Below are 12,473 nucleotides of genomic sequence, written 5' to 3'. Positions count from 1 at the left end.
AAGTCATCGTAGGGTGATCAGGTACCCCTTCACTAAAATGAGATCATCTCAACCAATATACAGAACAACTCCTTGTTCCTGTAAATATTAGTCATCATTGTTCTGTCCAAAAATTGTTAACCAGCTTAACATTTTCTTCTAAGTATAACCCCTCATTTTAGATTCTAGAGTCCCGCCCTAATGAGCCAATCGTGGGGAAAAACTGATTGGGACAAAATTGTATGTTTAGGAAAAGCTAAACAATTGTCTAACAAAAGCTATGCGATCGTTTAGCTCATCGCTTGGCTGAGTGTCTGTCGCCTACTAACACTCCACAATCGTTTATCTTAATCTAAGCTAATCCAATTTACTTGACAACTTCTTGTGAGTATTTTTCCGAGATTGGAAAATCTCAAAACAACAATTTTCAACATTACTAAAATTAGGAAAACATTTTTTCCTTTTATCTCACGGTTACCATGAAACCACCAATAGCCTCCTATTCAATTGATTATTAGAGAAAAAGAGTTAATTATCCAATAATTAATATTATTATTATATATATATATGATAACTAACTTACCATATTATATTTATAACCTATAGTTTTAATATTTCATCTCATGAAACATATAAACCACAGCTCTTTTTCTATTCCATGGTACTTAATGTAAATCTCATTTACATTAATCCTCCACTAGATGTATCTCATACATCATACCGATCATATCATATATAATTGAATTACTCTTGTCAATTTGAACATTTCAAATCAACACCAAGAACTGATCCTCAACTGAATCCATTAAGTTACCAAAGGGACCTCATGGACTTGTAGCTCGAAGCTCCAATGGTACGTGAATAACTGACTAAACTCTTTAGTCACGGGATCCATCATCCGTTAACTGTCAGACACTTCACTAAAGACCGACAGCTGAACTCTTCTTACCACAGATATATTATGTGTCCATCTTAATAGATCGCTCGTAGGTATAGCCCGACCAATAACCATTATGCCCCTATAGTTACATCAAACTCCTTAAGTATCACTGATCCCTCTAACGAACATAAGTTATAGTCTTACTATGACTGAGTCTTCTCTTCCAAAGAGAAGTTATGGTCGCTATGTTCAAGCCCCAGAATCAGCTCTTAAGAGAGCAATCTCTCTACTTACCCCTGCTTCGGGGAAGGAGTGAATTTCATCTTGTATATTGAGTTCCCAGCTCCGAGATCAGACAAGTCCCCAAAAAGGTAGGCAAGTTGAGTTGGCAATTTGGCCGCTCTCATCCATACTAATCAAAGGACCGCCCTCAAAGGCAGGAGTTCCTGAAACACTCAGGATTGAGGTCGTGTCACCTATGGTCGTTTAGGTGAGATGTAAGTCTCTAATATCAATGTTGTTATATATAGAGTCTAGTCATCTCGTGGTCCAGTCTTATACAAACTTTTTGTATAGGACACCACTACTCGCATGTCTCCACATGAATGGTCAAGATCTGCCATCTGTAGTAGTTTACAACACTTGCAAACCTCTACAAAGCGGGTCGTATCCGTAGTATCACCAAGATCAGGTATCCCACCTTAATCCTTATACTACAGACCTATTTAGGTTATCACTTAATGCATGATCCACTTGTATATCACATATACATGCTTAAGTTTACATAAGATAACCATGTAGCTTTGTTTATTGGATATGAGTAAATACCATAATGAAATAACAGTTATTTCATTCATAAAACAATGTGTATAATTACAAACAACAAGACTCCGGGAGAATTTGGACACCAATCCCAACAATATAATAAATTAATATAAAAAAATTGGAATAAATCTGAGCAAAGCTCGAAGATCGGAATAGATCATGAACATATCTGGGTAGAAATCAGAGCTAGAAGTACGACAAAGCAAGAACAGATCTGAGCGGAACGAAAGGTGGAGCAAACGACAAAGCTCAAGCTCGGAAGTGATAGAATGCACAATGGAAGAATGATCTCATCCAAACCCACGATGGATCTAGAATGCACAACAGAGATAACGAACAAATGACGAACCTGGTGGAGCTGACAAACACATGCAGAACTCGAGCTAGAAGTGACGAAATACACAGCCGATCACGCTGGAACTGACAGAAGCATGGTGGCAAGAGAAGCAAAGCTGATGGACATACGATGGTGAGATCGGTGAATTGGTAGAGCTAATGAAGGCATGACGACCAAGAGAGTTTTGGGCGAGAGTTTGAGTGAGAAATGTAATTTGTGAGAAAGGAGAGAGAAAAAGGCTTTAGATATGAAGGAGGGGTTTTTCACTACAATTTCGGTTTAAAACCGACATGATAGGTATACCTACAATGTCGATTTTAAACCGACATTAAAGATCAATTTTTTTTTTTTTAAGAAACCGACTTTATATATCAATTTTTAGTTTTTTTAACCGACATCAAAGTCCGGATTTCTTGTGGTGGCTAATACTAATAAAATCTAATATTATCTAAATACAATAAAAAAAATCACTCAAATTACTAACATTGTAGTAAAAAAATAACTCTTATACTAGACTTTTTTTAAAAAAAAAAAAAAGAAAGAAAGAAAAGCCCAAATGTTAAAAACTCTAATATTAACAAAATCTAATATTATTTAAAATGTAAAAGAAAATATTAACATGATAGATCTAGCATAATATAAATAAGAACATTAAATTATAGAAAGAAAACAAACTCCTAACATTAATATATAAATATTCTTGAATTCAACTACTATTTTATATGAGAACAATAAAATGGTACATAATATAAATATAAAAAAAACTAGTAGTAAATAAAAGGTAGACTCACAAATTCAACTTCTCAAAGTGACAACCGTCCCTCAATTTTTGTTATTTGTTATCCAAACAATAACAAAAACTAAAAAAAAAAAAAAAAAAAAAAAAAAAGGCATAATATGAGAATATGGAACTATAACTTATTAATTTTTTTTTTTTAAAAAAAATAGGAATGCTTCCTAAACAACAACAAAAACTATTAAAAAAAAGTAATATAATATAAGAATGATAAAATTTATAATTATTTTAGATTTATAGGAATATAGCCGAGTAAATACAAACCTCACAACTTGAGCAATCCAACTAAGAGAGAATATTTGTGGGGTGGAGTGGTTAGGTTACTTTGGAGTAGAGAAAAAATGGGAAGAGAAGATAGTGAAGAGTAAAGAAAAGGCCGGAAGAGAAGTTCAACCAAAGACAAAAATAGGAAAAGAAGACGGTGAGAAGTAAATAAAAAACAGGAAGAGCAGTTCAACGAAGACATTGTTGAAAGCGTGTTGAAAGGGAGTGGGAGCGAGGGATAAAAAGCTCTTGTTGTTGGATGTGATAAGACATTGGCATAGGCGAGTTTCGATCAACATGTCTTTAATTAGTGTAGTCAATCGCACTTTGGTCGAGTTTTCAACTCTTGACATATTTTCGTTAATAAAATATATCATTTTTTCATATTAATTGATCGAGTCTTCAATCCTCGACCTTCTGCCCTGCCAAACTACCACATTTTTCTAAATATTTTCAAGACTACTAGATTCTGTTAATAATTTTTCTCAAACTACAATTTTAAAATAAAAGGATCCCTCATGATGATTCTTTGATACGAAGAGACTTTTTTCATATAGTATTCTCTCGACCATTGTTGATGTGACGCCTAGGTATTAAAAAGATGGATATGTGTGGGGGGTGGAGGAGGGAGCAAAATACTTGTGGCGAAGGTGCAGAAGGCGAGTGGGGGAGGAAGGAAACACCTTGTGGAAGCTTTTTCAGGTATTCATTAATTTACTTTATTTGTTATCCAACCAAAAAAAAAAAAAAAAAAAACGAACCGTCTCCTCACTCCTCACTGAATTCAATTCCCTTTTTACCTTTTTTCAGTTCTGAAGCAAAGCGACGCCCCAACCTAATTATTCTTCTTCTGTTTCCTTCGTCATGTCGTTTTACATTTTCTTCTTTTATTCCTTTCTTTTCTTTTATATATCTCTTTCAACTTTCTATTTAAATTAGACAGTCCACATCATTTCCTTTAATTAACCTTTTATTTATTTTTATTTTTATATTTATATAGTTGCCCACAATGTACAGAAAGTTGATAATTTAATAAGAGAATTCCCTTGGTAGGACTTTTAGAAAATATAATTAACTCTATAGCAATTTTTCTAAAGAATTATAAATATATAAAGTTTATAGATTCTTATTAGTGATAGACTTCATTGACGAGAGTTAGATCTAAATTTTATTGCATTTATAAATTATTTTGGATTACGCTATAACTAATAATACTTTAAACTTGATTGTTATATTATAACGGTCCCATTTAAAAAAAGTTTAAATACTACTTTGGTCATTGAGTTTTTGTTTAGTTTTATCTTAATTTCTATACTTTCAAAATACTTATTTTAGTTTATATACTTTCGAGTTTGGTTGTATATATACTTTCAAAATGTTCATTTTGGTTGTTATACTTTAAAATAATTACCATCTTGATCCCTTTATTTTTACTTTTACTTCATTTTTAAAAATGGATCAAAATGGTCACTTTTTGAAAGTTTAAGGATCAAAATGAAAAAAAAAATAAAAATCATAGTAATTGAATCTTCAAATAAGTTTTTATTATTTAGAGGTCTAATTTCCTCAACTATTATAAATTTGATGATCAAATTTTAATAATTGTATAAGTTCGAGGACTCAATTTTTACTCTAAATGGTATTTGCAATTTTTCCTTTTTATAAAATTAGTAGCCCACACTGTGCAGAAAGTTGGATAATTTTAAAAATTATTCTTTTATCCCTTGTATTCAAACAGTTTAGGTTGAATTAGATTAGGTTAATAAATTATGGATTAGATTTTATAATAATAAGTAGTTTATTATTTATGCTTCAGCAAGTTCGCAACCCCATATAACTATTTTGTGGGTTGATTCAGATAACCCTACTCAATTCCATTTATTAAAATTAATTAATTAAAAAAAACCATATTTTGACTTGTAATTAAGTATTTGGGTATTTATGCATGGGTCTTTGGTAGTGGTTTTTCTAAAGATACTTTAGTCAACAGTTCTATTAACTATTCTAGCTTCTTAAAACTGGTTTTTAATACTCTTGATCACATGGTTAAAATTTTAAGTATAATGTGTCATTTTATACAAATTGATTTTTAAATCATAAAAAATATTACAAAAATAATTTTTAATCATTTCAAAACTGCACTCTCGAGTTATATAATATATATGAGAGTGAGAGATTAAACTTTCAATTTAAAAAAAAAAAATGATAGATTGAATTATTCTTGAATTGACTATTAAAAAAAACACTTTTAATTGTAACAGTTGTATTTATTTTTTAGAATTATATAACATAAATATAAATTAATGTGAAAATTAATAACTATATCTATATCTACATCCATACTTCAAATCCATTACCTTTGAACTAGAAACAACAATATTACTCACATTAATGTATGGGGCTTTTAGCTAGATGATGTGGTTTTCACAAAATAAGCAAAAAGTCTAGGCAGAAGTTTAATAAATGTGTTAAATGTATCTTATTCTTTTCTTTTTCATAGTAAATTTTAGTGGAAATTCCTTTTTATTTCTTAAGTTTTGAAAAATATGTACATTTGGTCTCTAAATTTTAAAAATATACCTTTTTAATCCCAAATTTATAAAATAGGTCTATTTGGTCCCTGAATCTTTAAAATATATCTTTTTAGTCCTCAAATTTATATAAATAGGTCTAAAAAGTGTTTGAAGTATTTTTTTGTTTGGTTTTTTTATTTAAAATAATTATAAGATATTTAAAATTAAAAAAAAATAGTTATGGAGAAAATGCGATTTTTTAAAACTATTCTTCTAATTTAAAATGTAATATAATTATTCAAAATAACAGTATAAAGTTACTTTAGAGGCTTTTTAAATCAATTTTTGAAAATTTAGAGACTAAAATGGTGTATTTTAAAAATTCAAAAATGAAATAGTATATTCTTATAGATTTGAGGACTAAAAAAATATATTTTAAAATTTAGGGATGAATCAGACATATTCTTCAAAATTTAAGATAAAAAAAAGTAATTTTTTCTAAATTTTGTTGCCTCATCTGACCTGCTTATTAAATGTAATCATAATAGTGGATAAGTTTTTTTTTCTTCTTTTTTTTTTTTTTAATAAGAAAACCTTTGTATATGTCGAGACAGTTGGAATATTGAAATATAATTAAGCAAATATTAATTAAACAAATAAATTACTCTAAACGAATGTAGGGAAGGTAAAAATAAAATTTATAAATTAATATATATATATATATATAAAGTGGACCACACCAGGCCAAAAACCTTTAATTTAGCTCTATTTTGTCTTCATTTACAACGGAATTCTCCTTTTTCTCCCTTTCTTGGATAGAAGAGTTTGAATTTCAAATGTATTCGTTGACAATTTGTCTAAATAAGATTGTTTCTTTTTCTTCCCTCAATGATCATTATTATAATTGAATGAAAAAGGAAACTCCCTTGACAAAGGGTTAAGGAATAAATTATACTAATTAAAAAAAAAAGTTTTATAGTTGAATTTGTTGTAACTTAAACGAGTAAGGTGCGAGTTTGATTAGTCGAAACAAGTTAACGACTTATTTTGAGTTTATTTAGTTAAATTATAATTTTAGTTCTCAGATTTTTAAATTTGTGTCTATTGATAGGGTTTATTGGATTAAATTATGTCTTTCATACAATTAATAAATACATATATAACTTACGAGAGGGAAAAATACACATATCCTTAATATGATAGCAACAACAAATTTGTAATTTGGGAAAGAGTTTGATTTGCAAAACAAATAAAAAAATGTCTAGTGACAAAATCACAAATCTAAAATTGTGTGATGGGAAAGAAGTCATGAGTTAAGGAGAAGGACTTGGAGTTTTCTTGTTTCTCATGGACAAAAAATTAAGATCTAATTGACTCAAAATTTAGTTGCCTTGGATTTAGTTGACCCTCAGCCGAACATAACACATATATCCTTACAATGGGTTATTCAAAATTATCATTTATGAAGGAAATACATATGCATGCATGCATGTATCTAGTATTTAAAGAGATCGGTTAAATCATCGCTTGATTTAGAAGTTTAGATTGATGATAAGTGAAGGTAAATTTAGTATTGTATCATCTAATAATATATATATTTTCAATATAATTCGAAGAGATGTTTGAACGTGTTAATGTATTGATATAAAATATTTTTTTCTCCAAAAAAAATCCACAATAATCATAATTGACATTTGTATTAATTACAACCCTTATAACAAAAAAATTAATCGATAATTGCACAACCATGTGAATGATATATTAAGTCATAATAACTTGTAAATTAATATAGAATCAAATATTTTAATTCACCGATGAAAATTATATACTATTAGTTAACAACTTAGCCGATAATTTCTTTTATTAAATAAATGCTCGTTACTAAGGTGACGTGTTCATTTAATACACCAAATTTGAATCTATCCTTACCTATTTGTAATGTAATAATTATTTTTCTAGTCCTGGAAAATTATTGGAGATTGTAATCTCATAGCACAAACACATATTTATATTATAATATTTATGTAAATGTGATAGAAATTATAATAATATTATGTTTCTAGTTTCTCTCATAGAATTTTAGATGGAAGGCATATATAGAATATAATTATAATTTATATCAATTTAAGTTTTTTTTAAAAAAAATATAAATAAATTTGTGTGCGGTCAACTATATCTACAAGGTGAAAGTTCAATCTCCTCGTAATTGTTGTAATAAAAAAAATTGAAAAAAAATTGCTAACTATGTATTACTTGATATTGAGAATTTAATTGATTACGGTATCTAATGAAATTATTAGCTTATCGTATTAACTTTTCCAAACTCCAGAGTCTTTCACAATTAAAATTTTAAACCGATATTTTGATATCTTAAATAAAAAAGTAAAATAATTTCTTTTACCAAAGGGGCAAATATCAATTTTGGGAAGGAAGAAATGTTTCACCCGGTTATATCAAAATTAACCATATACTTATAAATTTGGTTAAATTATATAAAATATCTCTCGAGTTATACAATACATTTTTATCTCAACATATATTGTTTTAGATCTTTTTTTACAGTCAAAATTTTCCACATCCTCAAGTTACATAAATAATATGAATTATAATAGATATCGTGAATCCAAAAATTTTATTCAAACTTTATATAATTTTATAAAAATAAATGTAATGAATGAGATTTGAACTTAGATTTGGAGAGAGTTAGAAGACAAATTTATCATTGACCTAACTTATTATTTAAATATTAAGTCATTTTCCTCAAGCCCATAATAAATCCTCCTTTGGTATATATCACACATATCTTTCAATTTTTACACGTAACATAAGTGAAACCTATACCAATTTTGACAATTAATTATCAAAAAAAGTGAAATTATAAATATAGAAGAGCAAAATTTAGGTACAACTAAAGCTACACATTTTTTGTATCCAGTTAAAAAAAATAATATTATTAAAGAAAATTTATCACGTGATAATTTGTGACAGAGAAAATATATTTCTTTCCAATATTAGAAAAGTAGTCTAAAATTCCTTGTTTAGCAAAAGGAAGGGTTGTGTAAGCCTTAGTTTAGTTTCCTTGTGTTTTGGATTTAAATAGGAGTCCTCCCTCTTTCTGTCCGTTTGTCATCTCTCTCGTCAACAATGGTCCATATCGTCTTCTTCCTCCTCCTCTCTCAACTGTCCCTCTCTTTCTTCCATGTAAGAGAAACCATTTCCATACTAACAAACAAACCAATTTCATTCTCATTTCTGTTTTTATTCTTTCTCCCACTGATCCTCTTGTCCTCTTTCCCACAGGTTTCGTTTGCTTCTGCAGATCATCAACAGTCCAATCCATTCACCGCCAAAGCTTCTCTGCTTCGCTACTGGAACTCCCATGTCTCCAACCAACTTCCGCCGCCTGATTTTCTCTTCTCCAAAGCCTCGCCACTCTCCGCCGTCGACGCCGCCGTGCTAGCCCAGCACGCCGCCCGAGGCTCACTCTCGTTTCGTTTGGAATCATTCTGTTATTCTGCCAATTTGTTCTGTTCCTTTGATTCCGAAACGGAAATTTCCGTTCCCCGTTTGAAGGACGCCGATTTCAAATTGTATGGAAACAAAAATTTCGTGAACTATGGCGGAGCTCGACTCGGTGGTACTGACTCGTTCAAGAATTATTCCGATGGGTTGAACACGGCGGATCACTCGTTTAAGCGCTATGGCGGAAACTCGAGTAATCACGAGGAAGGATTCACGAACTACGCGGAGGATGGTAATGTGGCGAACTCTAATTTCATTAGTTATGCTACTGAGTCAAAGGGCGGTTCTGGTGAGTTCGTGAACTATGATAAACTCGTCAATGTGCCGAATCTCCGCTTCACGGCTTACGATTTGAACTCCAGAAATCATAAGCTCTCGTTCACTGGTTATGGAAACGAGACGAATTCCGGGAGTCAGACGTTCACGAGCTATGGTAAGAAGGGCAATGGCGTTCCGCAGGAATTCAGTAGCTACTCCGATGGCTCGAATATTCTCACATCGACATTCACTGGCTACGGTGAGTCAGGGAAGACTGCGAATGATTCGTTCAAGGGGTACGGTGTCTCCGGCAACAATCCACACACGAACTTCAAGAACTACGGCAAGGGCGGAAACTCGGAGATCGATACATTCTCGAATTACAGAAACGGAGCGAACGTCGGCGACGACAGTTTTCAGTCGTACGCGAAGAATTCAAACTCCGGGAGAGTGAACTTTGCAAATTACGGAAAATCTTTCAACCATGGAAACGATTCATTCACAGAATACGGTAAAGGATCGATCGGGCGAACGACGGTGGGATTCAAAAGCTACAGCGTTGATCGGAACTTCACGACGTACGCACAGAAAGGCGTATCGTTTTCGGAATACAGCAATTTCACGACGGCGACGGGGAGTGGCATTCACGTAAATAAATTGGTAGAACCGGGCAAATTCTTTAGAGAGTCTGAATTGAAGCAGGGGAATGTCATGGTGATGCCGGACATCAGAGACAAAATGCCACCGAGATCATTCCTTCCCAGGCCTATTTTGGTAAATTTACCCTTCTCCTCCTCAAGAATCTCAGAAGCCAAGGAAATCTTCCACGCGCGAGATGGTTCGACAATGGAGCGCGTGATCACCAACGCGCTAGGGGAATGCGAGCGTGCGCCGAGCCCAGGCGAGACGAAGCGGTGCGTTGGTTCGGCAGAAGACATGATAGACTTCGCCACGACGGTGTTGGGGCGGCGCGTGGTGGCTAGGACGACAGCGAATGTGAATGGGTCAAGGGAGAAGGTGGAAATCGGGACAGTGAAAGGAATCAACGGTGGAGATTTGACGAGTTCGGTATCATGCCATCAGAGTTTGTACCCGTACTTACTGTATTACTGTCACTCAGTCCCGAAAGTCCGTATTTACGAAGCTGATATCTTGAGGCTGAAAACGAAGGAAAAGATCAATCGTGGGGTTGCCATCTGTCATATGGACACGTCATCGTGGGGCCCAGAGCACGGTGCATTCGTGGCGCTTGGGTCCGGTCCTGGTCAAATTGAAGTCTGTCATTGGATATTCGAGAACGACATGTCGTGGAGCGTTGCCGACTAAGCGGAAAAAAGAAACTGTACTTTTTTAACTTTTATTTTATTTTGCTAATATGATTATGGGGGTTTATTTTAATTAAATGTTTTTTTTTTAATTTTAAATTTGGGTGGGTTTGATCAAAATGAGGGGCTTTTTTGGGTCTGACAAAAGGTAGGAGTAGAAAAAGAAAAAGAAAGTGGGGGTAGTGTTGGTAGTGTGGGGCAGAAAGTGGGAGTGCAAAAACAGTCTTGTGATGGCAGGCTTTGAGTACATCCAAAGAAAAAATCACCCTCAAAATTCTTGTTAATTGTTTTCCTTTCCCCCAACCCGACATATTTTTTTTAAAAAACGAAACACGGACACTTTAGTTTCTCTAATATGTTGGTATGCGACATGCGTCGAATATTTAGACATTTCAACACTTGTTGAACACGTCTCAGATACTTGTTAATATTATACATGTATTAGATATAAGTTGTACAAATTCAAAATAGGACCAACATTTGATAGACGTGAATCAAACGCTTCTTACTTATACTAAGTCAACATGAGCATGTATGACAAAAATAATAAGATTTGGGAGCGAAATACGTCAAACTAATTTTTTTAAGCATGAAATTAAATAAATTTGTTGATTTTGAATTCTTTATGGTTTAAAAATGATATACATTTTAAAAAATGTATGTTTTTAATAAACATGTCATTGTCGTCCGTATCCTTAATTTTTAGAAAATAACATGTCTTTTATGTTGGTGTTGTATCATATCTGTATTTCTTGATTTTAAACTTGTCGGTAAAAAGACAATAAAATCCCACTAGAAATATTCCTTTTTTCCCCACTTATCCATATAATGTTTAAATGAAATGAACCATGTGAGATAATTCCCTGAGAAAGAATAGCATTAGAGGTTTCTCTCTTTTTTTTTTAATATGATTTTGAGAATGTCATGATCCAACTTATTTTTATGTAAAACTTTATTTTATCAAAATTAATAAAATTTTTAAGAATCTTCATTTTTTTGAAAAAAAAAATAGTTGGTGAATTAGCTAAAATTGAATTGAAAGTTAGAATTGCAACATTTTTTTAGGTTTATATTTAAATTTAATGAAATTAAAAGTTTAAGGTCAAAATTGATAAAATTGAAAGTGCAAGGAATTTCGAGTTTCAAGGTTTTTTCTTTTCTTTTCTTTGTTACTCTTCTTTTTTTCCCCCTTCAGTTCTCCACTCCCCTTTTTCTTCCCTTCATATTAGGGAACTCAAATGAGGGTTTAAATTATATTGCTCTAACACTCATGAGATTAGTGATTGTCTTCGCTTGGCATTGAAACCATAAACCGTCAAAATATTTGGGCCTAGGCCCAATTTGTTTTCCCAATATATTGGCTGCAATATTGTAGTTTACAAATATACCCTTACGTTAAACCTTGGTTAAAACATAAATTTGTTTTTTCGACTGTGAATATTGGCGTTTACTTCATGAATTCAAATGATTTAATATTTGTTTTATAGCATTAAACAAATATAAATATCAAAATGTTTGTAATTACGCCTAAATCGAAAATTATGATGTAAATTAAATTTTCACATGATTTTTTTAATAATTATGTTTAGATTTAAATGATATGTTTTATTTAGGTTATTTGTTTAAGCTTTTTAGCTTCTTGTTATATTTGTACTAACATATCTATATGTTATTTATTTAACTTAAGAAAACCATTTGTTGACTTGGCAAGTTATATTTTTTTCTTCCGATTAATAACAATATCGTTGTTTGCATTTGAATTTCTCCACTTTTA

The 12,473-nt window shown here is 31.6% G+C and overlaps 1 protein-coding gene across 1 annotated transcript; it reads left to right on the top strand.

The window, feature by feature from the left end:
* The first annotated feature begins 8,644 nt into the window (after positions 1-8,644).
* Positions 8,645-10,983, top strand: LOC120070797 (polygalacturonase 1 beta-like protein 2). Its single transcript, XM_039022682.2, has 2 exons — positions 8,645-8,795; positions 8,895-10,983. Exons 1-2 carry the CDS (start codon positions 8,739-8,741, stop codon positions 10,698-10,700), a joined length of 1,863 nt encoding a protein of 620 aa, XP_038878610.1. The 5' UTR covers positions 8,645-8,738; the 3' UTR covers positions 10,701-10,983.
* The last annotated feature ends 1,490 nt before the right edge of the window (positions 10,984-12,473 follow it).

Source organism: Benincasa hispida, chromosome 2 (genome assembly GCF_027475165.1).
Source record: "Benincasa hispida cultivar pf3 chromosome 2, pf3_genome.v1.1, whole genome shotgun sequence".
Classification (NCBI taxonomy): domain Eukaryota; kingdom Viridiplantae; phylum Streptophyta; class Magnoliopsida; order Cucurbitales; family Cucurbitaceae; genus Benincasa; species Benincasa hispida.
Note: the sequence above shows the minus strand (reverse complement) of the source record. Positions and strands in the feature narration are given on the sequence as shown.

Coding starts and splice junctions, on each gene's coding strand:
- LOC120070797 (XM_039022682.2), top strand. CDS start 8,739: ATGGTCCATATCGTCTTCTTCCTCCTCCTCTCTCAACTGTCCCTCTCT. Junction 8,796..8,894: donor TGTCCCTCTCTTTCTTCCAT/GTAAGAGAAACC, acceptor TCTTTCCCACAG/GTTTCGTTTGCTTCTGCAGA.